Below are 26708 nucleotides of genomic sequence, written 5' to 3' on the forward strand. Positions count from 1 at the left end.
CCAAAGTACACACCATATGTGCAGATTAAATTTCAGTTTTCTGGAGCTGAATTGATTCAGATTTCGAGAGTGACATTACTAGGATGAACCAAATAATTGAAGTGTCAGTGGTGGCATAATGGAAATGCTTTACAATAAAAAAAAGGTTGCTTTTCAAAGGAGAAAGTTGTCGTTATTCAATAAAAAGACCAAAATCAGTAATAGTTAGTTGGTCTTTCCCTACCTGTCTGTGTCACTCAACTCCAAGCCCATTTGTTCCTACTAGAGGTTTGTAAATCTTTCAAAATGAGGCACAAATGTATATATTGATTTTTAAAAGGCTATGTAATATCCTAAAACAGCTGGGCCTCTTGTACAAAACAGTACTAATTTGTTGGGGACTATTTTTAGCCAGAAATAATACAAATATGGCATGTTAGTAAGTATTTATGGCAAAAATGTAGGTCCATGGCACAGAGGAATAATCTTATATCTTATAATAATCTTATAAACTGATTGCTGGTTTTTAGTCTTTTCGTGGGATTTGTTCAATATTAAAAGTATAGAATATCAGCAGCCTTATCCTTTGGCCTTTTGGCAAAGCTTTGGATGACTGTTTAAGATTACAGGCCGCTTCAAGGCAAAGAAAACCTGTGGAGAAAAAAAGAAACCATTAGAGTCAGCTATCTTCTATTTAGTGGTGCAGTGTGGCCCAAAGGCTGAGCAGTAATCGAAAGACACAGAGAAAAAGCAAGATTTAGCACTTTGACATCTTAAAATGAGTGTAGTTATTCTCAGCCTCAGGGTGGTCAATCCAGAATAAATAACCTAGTGATAGTTTTTTGATTTGATTGTTTTTTAGAATATTTAATGTATTTAAAGAGGTCAGTTTTGACAAAAAAACTGATTCAAAATCACAACCAGGTTCAAACAAAACCCAAAATGTGTGTTTTCTGCCAGCACAGATCTGTTATTTGGCAGTGTTGGTGTTTATGCATTTCCCATGAGGGGGTGTTTTTGTGGTGATGGGTGTTATAAATGATGTTTGTGCTCCAGAGAGCTCACTGCCACGGGGCTGCCAATGATATTCATGCAACAGCCTGCAGCTCGTAGGCCTGATGGTTGTAGCACACACACACACACACACACACAGATGCAGGTACACGCCCTCCTCCCCCATAGTTTAAAACACATTTATTCCTGCTTTTCCTCTCTCTCACATACACACAAACACACCACGACACCATCACCACCTCCCAGCATGCAGGTGGCCCTAAGTAGCAGACCTCGGGAGATGACTGAGTTATTTACATCTGCAGACACACGTTCACACAAACACACACAGCTTCACGGACGCCACATGCCCAAACAGACTACCCCTGCTGCACGCGTTATCTTGTTTAATGTTTTTATAATGATGTCAGTAATAATTTGCTGTGGAAGTGGAGGAGAGACGGAGCATGAAGACAGAGAGTTGGAGTCAAAGACAGTCAGACACAGAAAGACAGAGGTCAAAAATTTTCAGATTATCAACCTCAGTGGTGTTTCTGTTGATGCACTCAGCAGTATATTCATGTAAAGCTATTGACTGTCACTGCTTGTAGCCTTGCATCAGCTCAATGTGTTTATCATTCTGTGTATTTTTTTTTTTTTTTAACATTTGTGTTCCTGATTGTCCTGTCAAGGTGCTCATCCGTGTCTGAATTAAGAGGCAATTAATTTGCTTGTGTTTATCTCCCCAAAGACTCTCACTTCTAAACTCAATGCACACTTTGGAGATAAGCTTGTAGCTGCTGCGTACTGTATGTGTGGGCCTCGGTTGGTCAGTGTGTTTAGAGTGTGTGTCCTCAATACTTGTGCCTGTTTGTTTGCAGAAGTGGATCGAGGGTTTGAGGTCAGTGATTCACAATTTTAAGGCCAACAACGTCTGTCCAATGACCTGCCTCAAGAAACAGTGAGTGCATTTCTCAGCATGTCTCAATTATCTACATTCTTTGGTGAAAACAGCCCTTTCTCTAATCTGTGCTTTTCTGTGTGTCTTCTTTTTGTTTAGTTGGATGAGAATGTGCTTCCTGACCAATGTGAATGGGAAGATTCCTGTGAGAGGGTAAGAGTAAACTGATGGGATATTTGGTTAAGCGTTGTGACATCCCATCTTACTCCAGTTTGTCTCACTCAATTGTTCTCTTCACCCGTACTGTGTCTCTCTCTCTCTCTCCCTTTTTATAGCGTTACTCGAACTTTTGCATCAGGAAAGACAGAGAAGGGGATCTTTCAGGCTCTAAAGGATCTTGGCCTTCCTAGTGGAAAGGTCAGACAACACTGTAGACTGTAGTGGTTAATTGGATCACGTATTGGCTTTCTGCACACTTTAATCTGTAGGGTTATAGGTCTTGTGTTAACAAATGGCAGATTTTTCTGTCTTCCACAGAATGATGAGATTGAACCATCAGATTTCACCTATGACATTTTCTACGCGCTCACACAGAAGATCTGCCCTCGCACAGACATAGAGGAACTCTTCAAGAAGATGTGAGTCTCCTGTTTTTTTAATCTTGCCTGCCCTCTTTTTTGTAAATGTAATGTTTACTGATTTTGTACCTGAAAATTAAAAATCGAACATGATAAATCCTCCAAATAAACAACTTAACAACAGTCCCCTTGCATAGTATTATACCCCTGTTACCATGTTGTGCCTAAATAGAACAATGATGTCCACTGTTAAAATAGTCCCAGAGTGCGAGCTACTGCATCTTGTTGGAAATAATCAGGACAAATATTTCTGCGCCTGCTGCACTAACTATGTCTGGACAGCCTAACCTGCTTCCACAGTTCAACGTTAATTATGAGTGATTAACATGTTATTACTAAAAGTGTAACATTTAAGTATAATACTTTTATAAAGACTGCTTTCTAATTTTAACTGACTGTGTGAAAGACTGTGAGGTCTATTTTGAGAAGCATAACATTTTGTTGTTTTTTTCTAATTAATTCCTTTGCAGCAATGGGAACAAAACTGATTATTTAACTGTAGACCAGTTAGTCAGCTTTCTGAATGAAGTAAGCTCTTTATCATTTCATTAACTTCTCTGTGTATTTTGCTTCACCGTGCCCCTCTCTGAAACTCCCCTGCCTTCTTACCCCCTGTCCTGCTCTGGGTAGAAGTTGCCCTCCAGCCCAGACTGGACATCAGCTGACCCTTAAAACTCCGTTAAGACAAATGGAGTGAGACAGACAAAATATTTAACTTCCAGTCAGCTTGCAAGGGCAACTTCAACCATCTCCCCTATTCTGCATTCCCGCCCTCATCCCATTCCCCATGTTCTCCCTACCGCGGCTTGCATCCCCGTGTCTGATTGGTGTTGCTATGGCAATGGGAGGGTAGAGGCTTCCTGCTGTCTGTTTTCTGTGGCCGTGTTCGTCTGTGTGGCTCGATACCTGCTTAGTCCCTCCGCTGTGCAGTCGCATGTGTGCTGCTTCATCACACTCTAGACCCGCCAATGGAGCCAAAGCTTTGGTTAGATGAATTCCCACCTGGCTTTGTGAGTGGGCAGTGGCATTGTAATGATGTTTTGGTGCTGTTGTTTTGTTAAAGTAGAGCTGCCTTGGACCTCTCCAACATGACTTCCTTGCTTTTAATCAAACACTTAACCACTGCACCTGTTAGCGTGCCTCACAGTTTCTTATGAACATCTTAGAATTAAATGTTGTTTGTTATATCCTGTTGATACCTGAGTGCTCTCTATTCAAGGTCACAATAATTAAAATATTAAAACTATGTTGATTTATTTGATATTAGTCCAAATAAGAAAATGACAGTTCTTGATATGAGCACTTCTGGTACCCCATGTTGCATTAAGTTCTGTGTGTATGATGTTTTTTGTACTTCATCTAGTTTGTTTGGAAATAGGTTTGCATGTAGACAATACGTTTGTGGATCAATCTGTGTGTGTGGTTGTTCCTCAGAACCAGCGTGACCCTAGGTTAAATGAGATCCTGTTCCCGTTCTACGACCCCAAGAGAGCCATGCAGATCATTGAGAAATACGAGCGAGATGATGAGCTAAAGAAGAAAGGTAAAATAGAGGCGTGGAGGGAAAAGGGGGGGAAAGAGATATGTGAGACTGTGCTGCCTTCTTCCTGTGTACCTTTGAAACTACAGTCTGTTACATCAGGTTATTGGCACCGTTCTCTGCCAATTGATTATTTTCAGCCTCAGCTGAGGGCCAGATGTATAATTAGTGTGTATGCACAAAAACCATGTGTACACCTTTTCCAAAACTTCACGTGTACTTTAGACCAGGCGTACACAGATTTTAAAAGATAGTTGCAGGTGATATGATGAGGTGGACATAAAATGTAAGGTGAGCGGTTATAGTAACTTATAGTAAAACATTGTTTGATTAGATTGTTTCTAATTTATATTAGTATTCATTTTGCAGTCTACACAGTGTTGTGGAAAATGTTACTCAGAGATGCATTTATCAACCTAATTTGGAATTATTTACAAGCAATGAATTTTATCATTCTTTTTATTTACATTCAACATAATTCCCATGTTAATTATCTTCTCATTTGATCATGAATTGTGGAGCACTTTAAAGAAGGTTCAATGACTTAATCATTGATCGCCCCTTTTACGTTTAATAATAATAATGATCAAACTATTACTGCAATGATTGTTTGCAGGTATATGTGATGAATTAGTGGTACAGGCATACACAGCCAAAGGTGTGCGTAATGGTTGCGTGTGCAGCTGTTCTGATACTGTTGGAGTCTCTACTCTTTATAGTAGAGAAACATTGTTAGTTACTGTCAATCCTGTTAACTTCTTCTCTAGGTTACATGTCCAGTGATGGGTTCTGCCGGTACCTGATGTCAGACGAAAACGCGCCGGTTTTCTTGGACCGGCTGGAGTTGTACCAGGAAATGGACCAGCCACTGGCCCACTATTTCATCAGCTCCTCCCACAACACTTACTTGACAGGGCGACAGTTTGGAGGGAAGTCTTCAGTAGAGATGTACCGCCAGGTCCTGCTGTCTGGATGCAGGTACACAAGTGTGTCATGGTCTGTTAAGATGTGACACATGTGTAGACATACATGCACTCCACTGCATTCATGCAAACGCACACCCAGACTTAACAGAATGTGTATGCAACTAAGTTAAAGTGTGTCTCAATTCTGCGTGTCCATTATATTATATATTCTGTGTGCTTTCCTTCCTGTCAGATGTGTGGAGCTGGACTGCTGGGATGGGAAAGGAGAGGACCAAGAGCCCATTATTACTCATGGCAAGGCCATGTGCACAGACATCCTGTTCAAGGTGAACACACACACACACTCTTACAAAGTAGAATAGTGCTGCTGTTCACTGCAACAGTTGCTTGAGTCTTTTTCTGACTGCTTCTGTATTATTGCACAAGGTATGTCTGCCCCCTTGTGTTGAGAGTGTGATATTGCATATATCACAGCCTCTTCCTCTCTCATCCACTTCTTTTTTCATGCTTCATCTTTTTCTTTTTTCCCCCCAACAGGATGTTATCCAAGCCATCAAAGAGACAGCATTTGTCACTTCAGACTACCCTGTTATTTTGTCCTTTGAAAACCATTGCAGGTATGTGTACAACTAGTAATAAGTAAGGCATAATGATTTGTCTATTGATTTTATAGATATAGTAGATGGACCCAGTGCATTCTGTATGTGTATGTATATCACCAGTAAACCACAGCAGTACAAGATGGCCAAGTATTGTGAGGAGCTTTTTGGTGACTTCCTCCTCAAACTGCCTCTGGAAAACTACCCGGTAAATCCTCTTTCTGATGCACAATGTCCCTCAGAGTTTGTTGCATTTGGATGACAGTAATCAATATATTTAAGTGTATGTTTATGTTTTCTTTGGCAGATTGAATCTGGGCGCCCCTTACCTTCTCCAAATGATCTCAAACGTAAAATCCTCATCAAAAACAAACGCTTGAAACCTGAAGTTGAACAGAGTGAGTACACAACTCAGCCTGTTGACATGTTAACTCTCTGTTCTTCATATGATTTAAGTGTTAAACGAGTGTTTGTGTGTGTGTGTGTGTGTGTGTGCGCCATACAGAACAGCTAGAGGCCTTTAAAAAACACATGGAGGCAGGAGAGACCAACACCCCTGCCATCATTATGGGCGAGGAGAATGAAGACGACACAGAGAACGGTCAGCTAAATGACGGTCTATGTGTGTGCATATATGTATATATAGTAAGTTATAAAGGAGGTGGAGTGAGACGTGCACAACATGACACCTTATCAAACATATTTTAAACAATTGTGTTTAAAGGGAAAATGATTGGCAAACATTTTAATGGCTTTACATTTGATTAGAGAAAGACCACAATGTTTTAAGAACAAACAACACATCTTCAAAAAACTGCATCAAGTGCTCAGTGTAAAGAACGATTGCTTAGCATGACAGCTTGTTCAAATAGAGACTGTATGCATCAAGTAATGAAAAACAACATTGTTAGCAGAAAACGTTTGGTCCAAAATACATTTGTGTGATTTTTGGGTATGTACCTGTAGGAGAAAAGGAGGCTGAGGATAAAGATTTGAATTCAGAGGCCCCCAGCAGTCTGTCAGAGGCAACCAGTGAGAAAGAGGCCAACAGTGTTTCCCAGAGTAACGCTGTCAGCTCAAGCAAAGAGGAAGAACACAGCAACAGTATCAAGAAGGTAGGTTGTCACTTTGAAGATTGTTTGGCTTCTGAAATTCTAAAATGAACCATTACACTACCAGTAACCAGTAATGCCTTAGGCTTACAGCAGATCTCAGTAGGAACACGGTGGTACTGTGTTCTAAATCATCAAGACTCACAATGAAAAGGTTATAGGTTTGAGACAGAATCTGTATTAGACTTGAGCAAGTATCATCAGAGTAAAATGTGTCAATAACCACATAGCAATGTTTATTTAAATTAGAATTTGTTCTGCAAAAAGTTATTTTACTCTTGTGATCACAAACATTGCTCTGAAGCGGGTGCACTCACTCATTTCCAATCCATACAGTATGTTCTGTGCCAATTCACCTATATCGCTCTGGATAATTTGGACATTTTAAAGGTCAAATCAAAATCAAAAACATAAAACATGAAGGTTTGTATCCATGGTAGTGCAAGTACAAACTAAAAAGGGTAACTTTGTTATTTTTCAACCTTGCTCTTACCTCCCCATATTTTTGTGTCAATGTGACTAATGGGGACAACAAGTTTTGAATTTGATCTAGTATTGAGTGGGAGCGCTGCAGCACACCACCAATCTCCCAAGCTTTGCAGCAGCTGGAGCACTTTCAGCCACAGACTGACCAAGCCCCAAGCCTCAAAGCGGTTTGGAGGCTCGTTTGTACCATCAGCCATCAGACTCCACAATGCCACAGCACCCAGTACCTCCAACCCTGCAGACTAAGACCGGTTTAAACTCCAAACTACAACGCACAAACTTTTTGCACAACTATATATATTTAATTTCTACATGTACAGTTTAGTTTTTGTCAATATCTGCACACCATTCTTACTTGAATATTGCATAGTGTATATACTCATTTATAGTCTTATATTTTCTATTATGTTTTGTAATATTTTGTTTTGTTATATCTATTAAACTCTCCCCGGACGGCATTACTGTCTTACGTTTTCACTGTTGACTTCCTGCACCAAGTCCTGAGCAAGATTTCAGAACAAGACTTCTTGAGCAAGACTTGGTTAGATGAAGCGGATCAAGCAAAAGTAACAGAAAACATTAAATTTCTCTGTTGTAAGATACTTATAGCACTTAACAGACGATGATGGGCAATTCCTTGCAAGGATAACCTTGTAGCTTGTTTCACGGGTGAAGTGCTCCTACTCAATTCTGGACCAAAACATGGGAAAATTGGTCCAGGTCAAGAAAGACAGAGGATACCATTTAATTGTAAATTAAACTGATTTGTTCAATCAGCTAGTAAAAACAGCTGCAAAGAAAGTGAAGTAATGTACGTTCTGTTTATCCCTTTAGAACTAACAGATTACAATGCTGAGGTCAGGTCTTACCTATGTGTCCAAAAGCCTTCGGTTCTGAAGAGCTAATGCATCTGAAACAAAAATAGCAAGGGAAAAAATAAATTAGAAGTAGGAATTTTCTGGAATGTTTTCTTTAAAAAAGATAATTGGATATTTTTTTCTTCATTAAATGAGTCATTATCATTTAAGAAGTAAAGTGTTGACATGTTGTCCAATATTGAGAGGGAGCATTTTATCTATCTGTTTCCAGGTGCCTGAAGATGAAGTAGCAGAGATATCTGAAGCCACAGAAGCAACAGACGCCACAGATATCTCAGAAGCATCTGAACAAGACAATAACAAGAAGGCACGCACACAACTGCCACTTCACTTACTTTCTCTCACTCACACACACTTAATCACTTTTTAGTGAAAAACAAATGTCATGTCTGGGTTAATGCATCACATCAATCCAGTTTTAAGTGTGTGTAAAACATAGGTATTTGTTAACGTTTGTACCCGTCTATGCAGGTCGTGGAGGAGGCAGAAGACTCTGAAGAGGCTCTGATAGCTCAGTACACCTATGTAGGAGCCACGACTAACATCCACCCGTATCTCTCAGCCATGGTCAACTACGCACAGCCTGTCAAGTTCCAGAGTTTTGATGTAGCAGAAGGTGAGCTTGGACTTGTTTTACAACTTTTTGATTTGTTTCTACTGTAACCATGCCGGCTTATTGTTCATAAATACATAATATAAAACTGTACAAAGATGATCCATTTTAAAAGCAAGATGCAATTAACACTTATCATTCCCTTTACTGTGTTTCAGAAAGGAACATCCACCATAACATGTCATCTTTTAACGAGTCTGTTGGCCTGGGCTATCTGAAGACCAATGCCATAGAGTTTGTCAAGTATCCTTTGGGTCATAGCTGTTCTGCATTTATCTGAACAATAGCAAAAAAATATATTATTAGAAGTGGTCAAATTGTTATTGTACAAGACCTATTTAATTACTATTCTGTATCAGAAAATCTTTCATAAACAAAAATTGAAGGTATCCATCCTGTGTGCTACTGAACTATAATCTTAAGACACTTACTGCAGTAACTTATGTTTATGGCCCCTTGGTGGCAGCAGAACCAAATTGTGAACACACATTAACATATCATCACCTCTTCAGGTGATATGGCAAACTCTGTAAAACCACAGTAAAGCCCAGGGAAACTGAAGATTCTTTCTAGGCTCCTCACTAGAAGATACCTCACATTGTCATCATTTAATACATTGTTATTATAAAAGTATCAATTATAACTGCTTTAAAAGGTCCAGTTTGTAAGATCTAGTGGCATCTAATGTTGTAGTTGCATATTAAAACTCCCTCCCTTCATCCTCCCCTTCCAAGTGTTTGGTGCACCCATTCTGACCTACTGTGGAAACATGGTGGTTCAATATGGTGGCCTCAATGGAAGTGACCCAGGTCTGCAGATGAGAAATGGCTCATTCTAGGGGTAACAAAAACAAAGGGATTCTTATTATCAGGTGATTAAACATGGGGCAGATGACCAACTCAAATGGAATAAAATGAATATTATATTTTTTTTTGTGCCAATTGATCCTCTAAATGTTACACAAAAGAAAAAACAGCTTGGATGTTATGATCAGCACTACTAAGATTACCACTAATCTGTACTGAGATCACATTCCACCCCTGAGTAAAGCTATGTACTTTTCTAATAAACTGAGTTTTAACTTAATAGATTGAGGTCACCTAAATGACAGCTGAGTGGCAGGTCAGAGCTGATGTTTTTCAGCCGTATTTGTTTCCGCTCTGCTGTCGGAAAAGAACTGGAGGCCTCTAGAGGCCACTTTTAGACTGTGTGACTTGGCCTGACACACACATACACTTTGCCTCTCTCTCCCCCTCTATCTCCAATGGGACTGCTTGACCCAAGCTGTTCACACTAAAAATAGTCTTGCAGTCTGTTTGACGCGCACACACACACACGAGAACTCAAATGCATACCCACACATATGCTGGAACTCGCATGCTCTCCCTCTCATTTAAAAAAAATAAATTCCTGAGCGTCAGTGCAGCTACAACAAGCGTCAGATGAGCCGTATCTACCCCAAAGGGGGCCGGGTGGACTCCAGTAATTACATGCCTCAGATCTTCTGGAACGCAGGCTGCCAGATGGTCTCACTCAACTTCCAGACCCCAGGTACCACAGCACGCAACATGGGACCTCTGACCTCACATACACCCGTATGCAGAACTCCACATACAGTATATACATTTTACAAACACACATGCATATTGAAACACAAGCTCTCAGCTAATCTTATATTCGAACATAGTGCAGAATGCAGTCAACTTCTGACCTCATTATCTTCTACATGTGTTATCTGGATGAACATGGACCCACTTACCCTCACTCACACCAACTAACTTGCACAAGAACAAGGACATTTTGACTGAATGAAGATCCAGTTTTGACTGAAATGTTAGTTTAAAGGGTCAGTTCACCCAAATTAAAAAGCACATCAGGGGCATCAGGTTCTGCAACTCCCCTCACCCACTATCATATAAACACACACACCTATACAGCGAGTGGTGCCTGTTGAAAAACAGCTGCTGCCCCATGGCCAGAGGCAAAAGGGGTCGGACCATATGGCCTGCTGGGAGCGGAGCATGTGTGAGGCTGGAGGGGGTGGGGTCACATAAGAGATGGAGCTTCTATGATGGAGGAAGAAATAGAGGGGAGAAATTTCAGGGGAAATGTGAAATCTTTCCCTCTCTCTTTTCAGCAAAAAAGCTCCATACAAACAGATGCAAATTAATGAATTGTTAAATTGTTTTATTAAAGATTTGTTGGATGTGTGATTAACGTGAGAACCAGATATCTGTGTCTCAGTCCCTAAACACCTCTCTTCTTCTGTCTAAGATCTGGCCATGCAGTTGAACCAGGGAAAGTTTGAGTACAACGGCTCCTGCGGGTGAGAACAGCTCCTCACTCTTGTCTTTAGCTCATTCCCATCCGTCCCCATCCCTCCCTTCTCCGCCCCTCTCTAAAACTCATCAATTAAAGCATGTCACATCTCATTAGTGGTTGCCAGCGGCGACTGTAGCTACTGTCTGCCCCGAGAGTCGATGAGGGCTTTGGGGAAGCGAGCTCATCTTCACCCGCCACTGAGGCTCTCTGCAGTCATCTATCTCTTCCTCTCTCCATCGCTGTCTCCATCCCTCGGCTCTAATACTGTCCCTGAGGGCAGAGATTTTACTGCTAATGCTGGAAATCTCATATGTGGGAAGATCAGGGCTTTTGCAGACACCCATCATTACTAATGCCACTCTGCTGGGCCCCTGGTTACACACTCCCACACAGAAAGCTTTAGTACCTTATTCCCGATAGATCGTTCAAGAGCTTGATTAAAACAAAAAATGAAGGATTTCCCGATCAAGTTTTTTTATCCCTTGATCTAAGTCATTTAATATTGAGTATCTGCCCAGTACACACTTCAAGTACATTCAAGTTATTAAAATCAATCCAATGTATATGCTTGAGAAATAAATAGCTCTGCATTAAGAGATAAAATGCCCGTATCAAAGCTGTTCCTTAATGTTATTTTTAAATTTATAAGGCACATTTTAAGTATAAAATATCAAACCCTCTGTAATCTCTTTGGTCTTTGGTTGCTATCTGAAAGGGAGTTTCTCTTTCTAGTGTTTGCTTTTGCCTGAGTTACCTTAATGAGCTGTATTTTTATATTTGAGTGTTTATTTCCATTGTCTCTACATCTTTTGGGCAGATTCCATTAATTAATTACTGTTATTGGCTTTTTGTTTACAGGATTGTTTGTTGCACATGCAGTGGTTGTGTTGGATATCTATCATATTCATCTTCTGTTGTCAGGTACCTGCTAAAGCCCGACTTCATGCGACGGTCAGACAGGATGTTTGACCCTTTCTCTGAAACGCCGGTGGATGGCGTCATCGCTGCAACCTGCAGCGTACAGGTCAGGTCATCTGCAGTCAGTCATGTTGGAAAACCCCTACAAAAAAAAAATTCAATTACAGTATTTTAGCTTAAAACTATGAATTTACTCATTCATATTTACTTAAGAGTTGATCTGTCTTTGTTCTTTCTTTGTATGTATCTTATTACTTGTCTCTTTAGTTGAATTTTTGGTACTTTAGTGATGATGCTTGACTATACCTCCATACCTGCTGCATCAAGATCCAATCAGAGTGAATAATTTACTTTTTAAATATTAAACAGTGAAAACCTTCAGAAATATTTCAAATGTCCTCCTTTTTACTTGTTAGGTGTTCTCTGGACAGTTCTTGTCAGACAAGAAAATTGGAACGTATGTTGAGGTCGACATGTACGGGCTGCCAACGGACACCATCCGAAAGGAGTTCCGCACACGTATGGTGATGAACAACGGACTGAACCCAGCCTACAACGAGGAGCCCTTTGTCTTCAGAAAGGTAGCAAGAAGGGCAGGAAAGGGGGTGGTTGGGTGAGGTGAGATAACAGATACAGTGAGGTAAAACAAATGTGCTGCACATATTCAAATACTGTCTGCATTATGATGAAAGCGGTGATGTTTGAGGGAGGAAGAGAGGGAAGAAAGATGTGGTAATTTGCAAAAGAATCACAAACCAGAACAGAGAGCGGGACAAGAGGAGGAAGAACAAGGCATCTTGTTCACCTGAGAGGAAGAAAAGGGGATAAACAAAAGGCAGCAAGAAGAAAGGAAAAAAATAAACAGAGAAACAAGCAATTAGTAATGGAGGAAGATTAAAAAAGAGAGATTGTAGATATAGAAAGAGAAACGTGTGTGTGTGTGTGTGTGTGTAATAGTGCTGCTCTCAGCAGAATGAGGAGTCTCTCAGCCATGACTGGCTTTCTAACACACACCATCAATCACAGCCTGCCGCAGTGCTGCTCTGCTCACACACACACATACAAAGTTACACAGTGCTATCAAAGAGGGGCATCACAAGCAGAGCTGCTGGCAAGACTCGTTTCTCTACATCCACACACACGCTAAAACACAAATGCCCTCAAATGCTGTCGCACCTTTCGCATGCATGCATACACGGCGCTGTCAAGATGACTCAGAGCAAACAGTACGTACCAGCAGCACTCACATACAGTACATCAGCAAGGCTACGTTTGCGTAAGCGCACGCACACACACGCGGGTGCTTCCACCCATTCATCTCCAGTGAGTATTCTTCGGTCTTATCTCTTACCTTCCCCTTCGTCTAGGTATTAATCATCCTCCTCTCTCCGTTCACTTATCTCCACATACAAGGCCAGTTAAGACTCTCTCTCCCTGGTTTTTTTTTTTTTTTCCCAAGGATGTGCACACATAAGCTCATCCATAGACACAAGTTACACACATACACGTATACAAGATATACTCCACTCCCTGTAGCTGTGGAGATGGCCTGTCAGTAGTAAGCTATGCTGTGTGTGGCTGCGCTATCACGCCTTTTTCCTGTATCACACCGTGACCGTCCCCTGATAGTGTCCCCTGCAGTTTCAACCTTGACCTTCCCCTTAATGATACTGTTTCTGCTTTAGCTTAAAAATTGGATAATTTTACTGCAATGGCTGCAAAATACTCGTCGTACCTATTTTCACAGCAGAATAAGTTAAATAGACTTTCCACGGGGCAGATGACCAACTCCAAACAGACTTATTTTTTGTCTCACTTTTTGTCCTCGCACCCCCTTGCCTCCACTGTTCCTCAACCCTCCTCCGTTTCCCTTTGTCCCTCCCTCCTAGGTGATCTTACCGGATCTGGCAGTACTGCGCATCGCCGTCTATGACGACAACAACAAGCTGATTGGCCAGCGCATCCTGCCTCTGGACGGCCTGCAGGCTGGCTACCGTCACATCTCGCTGAGGAACGAGGGCAACAAGCCCCTGTCGTTGCCCACCATCTTCTGCCAAATCATCCTCAAGACCTACGTGCCCGACGGCTTTGGAGGTGAGGGGAACAGGAGCACACACACACACACACACACACACACACACACACTAATTAAAAACTTTATGTATATTGCTTTGTGTTTAATGTTTAAATACAGAATACCAGGTTTGTTTCATACTGACATACTTTGTTTTACTGCTCAGTTTATTCATGGCTGATAAAGTTGCTTCTGTAGCCTGTAGGGAGGAGAGAAAAAAAGGATGGCAAGGCAACTCTCTCTCCTGCTCACTTACTCTCTGCTTTGGGTTGGTTTGAACATTCAGAGTAATGGCATGGCGCAAATGATGATGACAGTGAATCTGCAGTAATAGACAGTTTAAAACAGGCAGAAGCATACAAATGAGCAGGACAATTGGAGTTGTCATTAAATAAAGCCATGGGGCTTGTGCAGAGGAACCATTACTGTAACCATTAGCTTTGTTCTATAAGATCTGCTGCCAGAATTACTTCCCTACCAGCACACAGCACTGTACTAGGAGCTCAGAATAAATTCATTTCCTTAAGAAACTGTGTGATTTAAACAAGAGGTAAGATCCTACCCCAGTCTCGACTAGTTTACTTTGTCAGCGTAATGAGGCAGTAGTTAATCATGCAAAGAGGAGGAATCTTTTGTTATGGTTCTGTAGATCTGTATGAGATTATGATTAATGATGATGATTAAATGTAACACTTGTTTACTGCCTTTCTTATTGCAAAATAACATTTTGGTTACTATAGCAAAAGAAACCGTTTCTACCACTTTGTTCACTGCTCTCTTTCTTTATGATTTTTTGGGGTTAAATTATTTTGGAATTTACAACAACTATACTATACTATCAAATCCATTGTGTTTCAGCAATTGTGGACGCCCTGTCAGACCCAAAGAAGTTCTTGACCATTGCAGAAAAAAGAGCTGACCAGATGAAGGCACTGGGGATTGACACGGTACATATGACAACAAATATACACAGCTGAAGCTCCGGTTTGAGTTTATAGAAACACTGATTGACTGGGTACAACAAGTGTAAACTCACTCAGATATTACTTCATACAATAAAAACAGTGTCCCATTCCACCTACATTAATGATTTCCCTTTTGTAGAACGACATAGCAGATGTTCCTAGTGGAAGCTCAAAGAACGACAAGAAGGGAAAGGGTAAAGGAGACACTGTGAAAGCCAGTGTGACACCACAGGCCAGCTCAGACATGGCCCAGACCTCCAACTCCGCCCAAAATAACACAGCAGAAAACAAGAAGGGTATATAGTGACTTAAAATATACACATTGTAAACACACATATTTACACTATGTGGACAGAGTTAAACTTTCCTTTTCTCTGCTGTTTCAGATCCTGCACTCGTGCCTAATGTCAGCATTGATGACTTAAAACAGATGAAGGTTGGTAAAATAATTCCTTACTCTTGGTGAGAACGGGGATCCTACAGCTCAGTCTGTGAAACATAGTAAATGTGAAAGTTACAGAATATGTAAGAAGTAGCAATGCAGTGATCAAAAGGTAATTGTTTATTATTGTTATTGTACTACAATATTGTTACAGTTACTACAGCTATTTACAGCTGTTTTCTCTTGTCTGTAATCACCTTTTTGTATTAATAAGGATCTCATGATTACCTTATAAAATACCTCATAGAGGTAGCAACTGTATAATATAGATGCTACCAAACGATACTTGTACCCAGCTGTATGCTGCCCCCAGTCTAATATGTTAAGGGTTTTCAAAACATGACACAAGATAAATTACTTTTCTCCCACTGCAGACGTACCTTAAATTGTTGAAAAAGCAACAGAAGGAGCTCAACGCTTTAAAGAAGAAACACTCAAAGGTTGGTGACTGTTTTAGTGCCGACCTGTCTGTTGCAAATGCAAAGAGGCTGCTGCTTATTCTGGACAATCATTGATGCTCACAGGGATAGACACAGAGCGAGGAGGCCGGCTCCACCTTTCATCTTCCACTGACCAATGCTTTATATTCACCTGCACACAAACACACACACACACACAGAAAAACACATTCGTCCATTACAAACACACATAGATGCAGCTACATAATTAATCTTTTGTAAGAAATTAGACTTGCTAAAGTTGCTTTTTCCTTTGACCAGCACTTACCATAGAAACCGTGGAGGCTGCTGGCTCATTCATAGTGGCTGATTAATAATCACAGTATTCAGTCCTATTGCGTAACACATGTATAATAGTACCATCCAGACCCATCTGTTGACTGAATAAAGAGGACTGCTGGCTCATTACTTGATGTAGACAACAACAACATATGAATGTTTTTAAAATAATAACCACAGCTGCTGCCTGGTTTGCTATGATTTCTAAATCTGTTTTAGGCTTAATTGTCATATCGGCTCATGGAGGAGGTTGATACATTTAAAACTGCACTTTCACAGTATAAATAAATACGTAAGTGATACATGTTGTTGTTTTTATATATAGGATCAAAATACAATGCAGAAAGCCCACTGCACCCAGGTGGACAAGATGGTGTCTCAACATGACAAGGAGAAGACAACCCTAGAGAAACTACTAGAGAAAGCCATCAAGAAGCGAGGGTATGGGGGGGGGGGCAAACTAACATGTTCAACAAAAATCCACAAGTGCAATGTATTGGCCATCATTACATTGCTAAGGTTTGCTGTGTTTCCATCGTAACTGATTGTAGAAAGCTCTTTCTTTGAGCTACATTTTATTAATAATAATAATAATAATTCATTTTTGACTACAATGTCAAATTTAGAAAATTATAATTCCAAAGACATAACTTTTACAAAAAAAAACTGAAAGAGCACCTAAAACCTGACCCATTCCATTGACTTCCTTTCTTTTGAATGAAAGCACTTAAACAAAATTTGACTTACATTGTCCTAAATCATCACTTATATCTATGGCAATTCCCTCACAGGGAAAACAACTGCCAGGAGCTCAAGAAGGAGACAGAGGATAAGATCCAAACACTCATCGCTGATCACAAAGTCAAGGTAATACCAAACTTCTTACCCCAAACCAGCCTTCTTTCTAGTTATTAGCTGTGAGGATGAGAAGTGCCTCAGCTTTGCATAATTGACATGTGCATGTGTGTGCAGGTAAAGGACATCACAGCACAGCACACTAAAGAGTGGTCAGAGCTGATCAGTAGTCACAGCAGCGAAGAGCAGGAGATGAAGGACAGCCACGTCACACAGCAGTGTGAACACCTCAAGAAGCTCCTGACCACTGTTCAGGAGCAGCAAACCATGCAGCTCAAACTGATCCACGAACGGTGAGGGCCCCATACACCCAGATGCACGCATGTATGTATATACCCATTTATTGTAGCTGAGCAGACCCGGAGGGCCAGCAGCCCTGTGGAGTGCTGAACTGAAGCTCCACTGCTTAACTGTTGCTTGCAGCTACGAGTATTACTGTTGTCTTCATCAAGTTTCCTTACAGTACATGTGTCGTCTTGTTCCACAATTTTAGGCAGAGCAAAGAGATGCGTGCCAACCAGGCAAAGATGTCCATGGAAAACAGTAAAGCTATCAGCCAGGACAAGACCATAAAAAACAAGGCAGAGAGAGAGAGGTGGGCCGCACATTTTCTCTATCCATCTGTCTCCTTGTAATCATTCAGTAGCAAGTTTTGTTAAATTGTTCCATTGTGACTGTTGGCTCTGTTTTCTTTCTGCTATTTAGGAGAGTGCGAGAACTAAACAGCAGCAACACTAAGAAGTTCCTGGATGAGAGGAAGAGGGTAGGTTGTTTACAATTTACTTTTCTAAATAATTAGCTGACAAATATACCTGGGACTCTCCCATATTGATTAATGCATGATAGGAATTCAGAATACCATGCAAATGTTTGGATGTCTATTGCTACTTTAATCTCTGACATTAATGACATTATAAATACAAGGAAGCAGTCCCACTATTTAAGGAAAAATATGTCACTGGTCTAGAATAAAACCAGGTACTTTTACTGTAACAGAAAAGATCACTAAATATGTTTGTTTTATTATAGTATTATTATTAAGCACATAAACATGTTTTGCTTTCTTAACAACAGTAGTCTTGAATATAATTATTATTATATTACTGATGACAGTAACAAAAGTTCTCAAACCTTCTGTTGTACAAACACTAATACAACTGCTCCTGTGGTGTGCAGGACTTCTTAACCAAAGAGATCAGAAGTACAAATACAGCACATTTTCTGATTAATCTAAAGCCTCTTGGATGGGTTTTTGTGTTTGTGATCTCAAGTAAAAGTAAAAAGTAAAAAAGGTAAACTACTGCTTATTTATAGTATGAAACAGTACCTGAATGGTCATTATGTATGTCTTTGTCCGTGGTGTGTCTGCAGCTGGCCATGAAGCATCAGAAGGAGATGGAGCAGCTAGAGAAAAACCAGAGGGAACAGTTGGATAAACTGGAGAAGTTCAATGAGCAGGTACCAACACTAAGAACACCAAGCAGTCAGAATATTCACTGCCAATAATGTTAAGAAGAAATCACTAAAGATAATTGGCATGTCTGCCATTAGCTTACTGCTGTTCTCCATCTTAACTGCTGAAATGTCTCACCACAGCATTTATTAGACCCACTTCCTGCATAAACCAAAACGTCTCTGTTTATGGTCCTCTGTGCTCCACCGGGTTCTTTAGTGTAAATGAAACTCCAGACTGGGGACTGGAGCAGTTCTCTGGCTGATTTCTACGCTAGATAATGGCTGCAGTTTGTATCATTTGTGATGTAAACTGTAATTAGTTTTGCAGGAAGTGTTCCACATAGCTGGTATCATAATTGCCTCAAGGTACTCTAAAGACAAACAACAATGCTGGTCCCAAAGAATAAAATACAAAGTCCATATTAAAGAATCAAAGTCTCAACTGTCCTTTGACAGCAACATCATAGCAGCTGAACTGTTAAACCAGTATAACAGTTTATGGACAGTATCTCTGTGTATCTCTGTGTATCTCTCATGTAGTACGTGCACACTACAAATATGGGTCTCATGTCTCCATCTCTCCATTTTATTTTGCCTCTGCCACACTCCGTTACCTGTACATGTCTTACATGTATGCACATATTCATTTGTTTTTAATATGATTTGCTTCTTCCGGCACAGCTTTTGAAATCACACCATGCAAACAAACAGGTTCAAGGTAGGCACCTTCATCTCACTCAACTCTACCTCTCATACCACCTCTCTGTCAGTAGGGATCATGTTAGCTTCCATCCCTTTCCCTTCCACCTCTCAGTCATGTTACTGTTTTATTCGTCGCCTCAGTTTTCTGCTGAGCCTGCTAAAATCTGCATTTTCCTGCCATTTAATGACTACTATAATGAGCACTCTTGAGGTGAATCACCACTGAGTAAAGCAGGAAAATAGTACACGCCAGGCCTGTCTTTGAAGAGACTGTGAGATTAAATGAAGAAAGAGTGATGAATTTTTCTTTGTATTGTAAAATCCCATTCCCACATTTTTAGTCTGCAGCTCTCTGAGTGTCAGCAGTGCCAACTAGCAGCTTGAGTCATTTATCACTATGACTCACCAGCTATTACTAAGCAAAAACAGCCAGCTCCCATCCTGCCCCACTGTGCTTTCACTCCAGCTCATAATCATTTGCTTTCATAGTATGTGACAGTGTCCCACTGCAGACATTTTGTGGCAACCATTACACGTCACTCCTACTAAGCATGGGGTTTATATTACCTGCTAAAGTATGCAAGGAAGAGCACTCAACAGAAGGGATTATTGCTGAGGTAGAGACAGATTTGTCTCTTAATGAGCAATATAACATTTAGAACTTACAACTAAAGATCAAACTCTGTAACAAAAGACAAAGAGTGGATCCTCTGCGACTGTTAGATATTTAGTGAGAGGTTTCATTTCCGCCTCTGTGTGTTTGTCTAACTGTGTTTCTGTCTCCTCGAAGGCCAAGGACATGCAGCAGATGGTGAAGTTGGAGGAGGAGATGGACCGCAGACCTGCCACGGTGGTGTGAGCGACTGAGACCGAGACACAACCACACAAACACAAACACTAACACACAGACACACACACACGCAGGTGCAGAAACACTCCACCGCGGATAGCTCTCTACAACCCAGAGACATAAACCCTGCCTACATCACTGTCTCTGTACATTTCTGTCATGTTAACACACAAACACACAGTAGCCCCCCTCCCCCCACCACTCAGTTTCTGCCCCTTACCCCACCCACCAACATTATACCACTGAGCCATTGGCGCTTACCGCTGTTTGACAGGGGGTTTAACCACTTATCGAGAGAGGAAATGTTACCTCGGAGACGAAGCAACACAGAGTCAGGCGCGCCCCCTCCTCGCTGTACGTAGATCCAAATTTTCTATCTCCTTCAATGTTCTCTGCATCGCACGGGCAACACAAGCTGCAGCTATTGATGGACACACACACACACACAAACACCACACACACCCACACCACACAAACACTTACGGGAAGTGATGTCCATTCCCCTTTTGATTTGTTTTGTTTTGGGTTTTTTTTGTTTGTTTTTTTAAATCGGTACCCGATTAACTGACAGCGTGGAAGAGGGGAGAAGAGTATGTATAAGATTTAATGTCAATTCAGCACAAATGAATAAACTTTGTGAAATACACTGTATGCTACACACCAGTCCTGTCCTGAGCACTTTGTACTGTATGTGATAGGCCCTCATAACAATGTGGAAAATGTAGCAGTGCACTACTGTAGGTTTTCTGTATTTCAGTAAGAATGTATTTTTAAAAAAAAACACTGTATGAAGGAGTGGCAAACCCCCTGCTGTGTCACCTATTCCTACAATGCAAGTTGTTTGACTACACAAAGATGTATTACTAATTTTTTGTTGTTGTTCAGCAATGTTACAGCCCATGATAAAAAGGCTTGCTGAGACAGAAGACTAGAAAGGGATCACGATTGATGGATTGATGGTCAACTTCATTGTTAAAGCCAAATACCCAATAGATTGTGCTTCACTTTTACTTGAAAATAAAATGATTATACACGATTTTTAAGTAGTGAAAGGGAAGCACGGTTATTTTATTGTTTGTGCTCAATCATTACAAGTTTACATCTGCAAAACTCACTGTTTTATACTCCTAATTTTGGGCTCAAAATCATGTATTCTATGCAAAAAAAAAAAAAAAAAGATTAACACATACATGATTCCCTCAAAGTTCAGAGTGTAAAAAATATAGCAAATCAATCAGGACGATCACAGTAGCCAACAGAAGCACAGGTACAGATATTACCGTAATAGTAACTACATTGTGGTTGCTTTGTGTAGCCTTTAATGTATTGATTAAAATTGTTGCATCTCTACAAACCAAGGCAATGATATTAGTAGTTACGACACGTAATTGAAAATAAGATGATATAATAAAGGGGGGATGTACCAGTAAGTAAAATGTTAAGTAGGATTCAAATAGCTCTTTGCATTGAGGAGTTTTGCATTTGAAACTCTTGTGAACATTGTGCCCAATCTGTAATAAATACAGTGGTAACTAAATGAATCCATTCTTGGCAGCATATTAATTCTGCTGTTAGACATTGTTTTAATTGACCAGCCCATCACCATCAGACAAGAACTTTGGCAGACAGAAGTCAAAGCAACCTCATGTAGTCAGTTTCGCACTCATTAAGACGTTGTTGAAGTGAAGTCCCTTAATAGCTTCTTGACTGCACATTAGCAAGCTCAGCTTGTAATCCTCGTCATTTTCCCTGCTGGCCTGTGGTCGGGGGAGACTGAACAATTATAACAGATCTGTAACAAAGCCTGTGACATGGCTGCCACCCACACCTATACACACCAGGGATTTCAGACAAGGCCTGTGTCCCAAACAGGTTCCCTCTAAATGTTACTGTTAATGGGACTATAGATAGCTTGAGGAAGCACTACTGTACGCAGCCCTGGCGACACTGCGGGACACAAAGCCACTGCAGAGAAAGAAATGTGACTTGAAAGTACTATTATGAAGTAATCCTGTGGGTACTGAAGTATTTGTGCACACATGATCATGCCAAGCATTCACTTTGCATCGTATACCACTAATAAAGATCGACCAAACTGACAAAAGTCAGAATTCTGATAATATGAAAACACACAAAAAAAATGGGGATAAAGGCACCTGTAGGTGTTTTGGCCTTTTTAAAAGATTTCTTTCTGTTGTTTTATTCTGCTGTAACACGCATAAAGGGTAGACAGGATGTTTTTGTATATACTGGAATGTATGTAGTTTAATTTACTTTTTGACCAATTGTCCTCTGTCATACAAGGGCTCACGGGACAGAGTGAGTCTGTTGGATGTTGGGGAAAGACATTTATCAACCACTGGGTTTTCTTCTTGTTTGTTCTTTTGGTTTCGGTTCTCCAGTCTGCCCTCACTGCACCACACACAGTATAAAGCTCTCACCACATATCTAGTGCAGAGATAAACGAGTAAAAGTGCTTTTAAATTTTATTCCATCGCTTTCAAATGTGCCACTCGGTGTCTGTTAGGAAGTTAAAATTATTTTATGACTGATAAAATGCCAAATTAAGGGGTTATTTATATGAAGATATATATAAATAAATGAATATATATATTATATATATTAGATATAATGTGTAGTTTAAGATTATTATGTTTGTTAGAGGCTTTTTTGCACTAGTTGAATGTTTCTGTTGTGTGATTACATGTAACCTTTGGCTCTCTAGTTTGTCAAAAAAAGCAGATTATTTTTGCAGAGCAATGTCACCGGTTTGATTTCCTCAGTTTCTACTGTATCTCCTCTTTGTTTTCTATTTGAACTGTAGCTTGTCAACAAACCATTATGTGCGTGTTTTTGTATTTATATTGTATTGTTGAACTTAAAGCAATGAAAATACTGTTGTTATCCAGCTCCTTTAATACTGTTTTATAGTATGTGTACCAATAAAACCAGGTGTAAAATGGGACATCACCATGTGGCTCCTTTGTGTTGTTTGATTGATATGGTTCTGGGGAAGGTGGTTGTTTTGGAGTAGCAGGAATATTTAAATTAAAGTGCCTTAACAGCACCACACAATATATTTCTATGAGAATCCATCTTTGACTCATGAAAACGTTATTTCTACTGCCAACCATGGTGTTCTGTGTTCCTGCTGAGACCCGATCATTGTGTGCTGAAAGTGTCTCAAGTGGGGTCACACTGTGTCTGCAGGCCGGATTGATTGTTACCGGCCCCCGCACTTATTTCTCAAACAATGACCACTGCTGTCTAATCACAGTCAACAAGTGCAGGATGAATTCATATCCCAGATCCACTCTCGGGACACGGGCGGCTCCAGCGCTGAAGCTTCTAATTGTTATTATAAGTGAAGTATTTCCATTAGAAAGACCAACAAAGCGCGCTAATTATGTTTGCGTTGCCCGGCAACTCCGCAGCTTCCTCCTTCACTATATAAACAGGGGTGGTGGGTTTGTTTTGTCAGTATTCGTTTGGGGGAGAAGCTTCCAAACCTGCTCCACGTTATAGAAAGATGACATTTCTGCGATAGGTTTTTGACCCATTTCGGAATCATGCTGAAGGCTCAGGGGAAGTCCGATGGGCAAACGGGCACTAAGATCCTTCTGGAGGCGATGTCCAAGGATAAAGTCCACCTGGCCAGGTTCGTTCTGGACGCGCTGGATGGGGAAATCGTGGACTCCAGAACAGAGAGCGCACAGACCCCCCTCATCGCTTCTATCCTGCTGCCCGATAGTCAGACTCGGTATAAGTTTGTAGAGCTTCTGCTGCAGAGAGGTGCCAATGTGAACTGTCAGGACGGCAACGGGCGCACCGCGCTCAGTTACGCCTGTGAGAAAGGCTGCCTGGATGTTGTGAAGGTCCTGGTCCGGAACAATGCAGACCCGGAGATTGTGGACGCCTGGGGGAACACTGCGCTAATGTACGCCGCGGTGGCAGGACACTCGCCTGTGGTTGAGTTTTTGGTGAGAGCCTTCAAGAGGCTGGGTCTTCAGATAGACAGGCAGAATAAAGTTGGCAACTCTGCTGTGGAAGTGGCGAAGTTTCTCGGCCACACAGAGTGCATCTTCGCGCTCACCAGCAGCTCCAAGAAGGGCCGTGAGGCTGACGGAGCTGCGCAGCCGCGACTTAGTTTGACATACGGAGATGTATATGATAAGTTTGAGAGGAATGTTGGACATTTAGTGAACAAACTTGATGTCCCCCAAACGTGTAATCGCGTAGATTGCCAGTTGGTTCAAAGCTGCACTCGGCAACCGAGGCCTCGGGGAAAGCAGAGTCAGCTGCCTTCGATGGACTCTATAGAGGAGTTTGACAGAGAGAATGACTGCTCCTCCTCGCCTGCACAGGATCTGGTCTTCTCCGGAGTCCTAACCCCTAACCCCCCTTCGCGGACTTCCGACCCTTCTCCCAACTCTAAGCATCCTAAAACCGGGGAAAGGTCGACCACCTCTGATGACCATCTCCCGCCTCTTATACAGAACTGTTGTGAGGCTCAAAAATCTCTTTTCTTCTCACCCCGGTCCAGCAGAAACTGCCCCCAACCCAGCGCGCCCTCTGCCCTGGGCATCTTACTGACTCCCATTCTTCCCAACAAAAGTGAGAAGGAACCAGGGACAGAAAGACCAAAAATGTCAGACTTCGGTGTGCGCAGATTTCATGACAGCTACTATCAGAAAAGATGTAGTCTGCCAACGAGTATCCTCAGCCCCACACCTCCAGAGCGCACACTGGTTCCTTTGCGTAAATCCAGAACCGTGAGGATGCGCGAGGCATCTCCCTGCAGGGCTGACCCTCTTCAGTTTACCGCACCAGCAGCCCCTACTTCATCCACGACTTCATCCACGACTTTCTCGGTGCTGAGCAACAAACTCTTACGCCGATTTACCTCCCCGGAGTTTAAGAAGGACGTGAAAGAGTTGGAGGAGGCTTCGGTGTTGACTTCAGGACGGATGCCGCGATCAGAAACTTTTCCTCAGAGCATAAGACACCCCCAGGTGGGCAGTAAACCCAGCATCGACAGCATCAGCTCTGTCAAGTGCGAGTTTGACTTTCATTTCAGAATGCCAAACTCTTAGAAACCACAGTGCGTCATGCGTAAAAGTATTTGCTTGTACATATCCGCCACTAGTTTAAGACTATCGCGTTACCTTTAGACCTTTCTACATCAGAGAGATCATTTGTCACGCAGTTACGCTGCTTTTCTAAATTCACCTCCAAAATGTGTCTTGTAATCCTCACTGACCTTCAAAACTCAAATGGATGCCTGCAAGTGATCAGAGAATCCAACAGCGTCGATGTCTAATGTTCTACAATACATCCACCCTGCAAAACTTTCTGTCGGTGTACGATGTTATCAACCCAAGTATAAAAGCTGTGAAAACGACCCTCGAGGCTTTTAACTACGACCGAGAAACCGAAAACCAATTCAAATTACTTTGCCTAAACTATGTGCGTAAAAGCCAGCAGCTGCCAGTTGGATGCAGCTACACAACTGTCTAACTTCCAGTTTCAGTGTATGTGCTTGTCCCTGTGTTCAGCAGCCTTTGCCACTCCTCTTGGAGTGGGTGGGGGTTGCATCGAGGGTGGAGGGGTGAAGTGCAATAAATTATAAATTATTTCATACTCAGCATTTACTCGTGTTGTGCTATACAGTCTCTCATGTCTCTATATCATTCAGCACGTCTGTCAGTCTGTCAACTGTAATTACTGCTTTTAACGGTTGCAAACAGCGAATAAAATCTCACTATGTGAAATTAACACAGTGTCTAGTGTCAGTGTGTGTGTGTGTGTGTGTGTGTGATAGTGAACAGTACATTTTCAGAAAGGGTCAGTATGTCATTCTGCGTGTCGTTTTTTGTTCTCCTATTGCGGGTTTTGTTTACAGGTGAACAAATGAGAGAGACATTATTAAGATATAATTCAGGCTTTAGTGTAATTAAGCCCATAATGCCAGTAAATTCCAAGTTTAGTCTGACCTAAAATGCCATTTATGTGGGCAATTAGTCTCAAAATGACGGTTCGTGAAGCGAGAGAAAAATGACGCCCTAGTGATTCCGGTGTCAGGTTCACTTGTGTCGTAACTTCTGAAGCGTTTCTCAATAACATACCTTTCTACATTACCCAACAAAGATATGTTTAATCTCGGAGGCTAATGTTAAACGACCTCGCTGCATCGAGTAATACGTATAAAAGAGGATTTCCAGTCTCCACGTAGGATGAGGTGATTTTTGCAGCACTCAGTCTCACAAACTCTCAGCTGCAACCTTGCAGAAGTGGAGTTTGAGAGAGGGAGGGAGGGGGTGTTGTCGGCGTTTCCCTCCAGACATACATCATTTCAGCCCAACCTACAGCTGCTACCACAGGGATGGAGACTACAGCATTGCGGGAATAACTGACTGCATGTCGAGTCCTTCCTTGCAAGAGACAAACTCGGCTGACGGAGTTTTTCTTTCAAGAAGCACCATTATCCCCTGATGGTAATAATGCGTAGAAGGGACTCAGTCCTGCAGCTGTGACTGGGTTAAAAGCTGTCAACCTTGGAGAGGGAGGTCGGTGTGGACAGCCAGAACTCAGAACCGGCTGCTTCTGCAGAGCGAACCGGATCTCACGTCCAACCTGGAGACATCTTTTTTCCTGCATTCACGATGATCAGAGCGTGACTTCTGGGCTCGAGTAGAGGCATCCCTCATCTCTCTCTCTCTCTCT

General features: G+C 41.5%; 1 protein-coding gene across 2 annotated transcripts in view; it reads left to right on the forward strand.

Annotated features, from left to right (window-relative positions):
- Positions 1-22955, forward strand: part of LOC118340894 (1-phosphatidylinositol 4,5-bisphosphate phosphodiesterase beta-4-like) — a gene marked incomplete at its 5' end in the record, with an annotated part of 65646 nt that extends 42691 nt beyond the window's left edge. Inside the window, 33 exon segments of one of the 2 annotated variants that reach the window (XM_035679051.1) lie at positions 1854-1933; positions 2033-2086; positions 2209-2290; positions 2411-2511; positions 2982-3039; positions 3946-4054; positions 4819-5029; positions 5210-5303; positions 5515-5594; positions 5700-5784; positions 5884-5974; positions 6082-6177; positions 6543-6691; positions 8264-8359; positions 8524-8668; positions 8824-8908; positions 10092-10216; positions 10940-10991; positions 11909-12011; positions 12322-12486; positions 13795-13999; positions 14838-14926; positions 15084-15240; positions 15331-15380; positions 15761-15826; positions 16449-16564; positions 16915-16990; positions 17096-17271; positions 17472-17573; positions 17684-17741; positions 18350-18436; positions 19115-19151; positions 19926-22955. In XM_035679051.1, coding sequence (XP_035534944.1) covers positions 1854-1933; positions 2033-2086; positions 2209-2290; positions 2411-2511; positions 2982-3039; positions 3946-4054; positions 4819-5029; positions 5210-5303; positions 5515-5594; positions 5700-5784; positions 5884-5974; positions 6082-6177; positions 6543-6691; positions 8264-8359; positions 8524-8668; positions 8824-8908; positions 10092-10216; positions 10940-10991; positions 11909-12011; positions 12322-12486; positions 13795-13999; positions 14838-14926; positions 15084-15240; positions 15331-15380; positions 15761-15826; positions 16449-16564; positions 16915-16990; positions 17096-17271; positions 17472-17573; positions 17684-17741; positions 18350-18436; positions 19115-19151; positions 19926-20002 — 3357 coding nt within the window. In that variant the 3' untranslated portion in view covers positions 20003-22955. 2 annotated transcript variants of the gene reach the window in all.
- Positions 22956-26708: the final 3753 nt, after the last annotated feature.

The sequence above is a fragment of the Morone saxatilis genome, unplaced genomic scaffold (genome assembly GCF_004916995.1).
Source record: "Morone saxatilis isolate NCDOM2014 unplaced genomic scaffold, NCSU_SB_2.0 Contig7, whole genome shotgun sequence".
NCBI classification, from domain to species: domain Eukaryota; kingdom Metazoa; phylum Chordata; class Actinopteri; family Moronidae; genus Morone; species Morone saxatilis.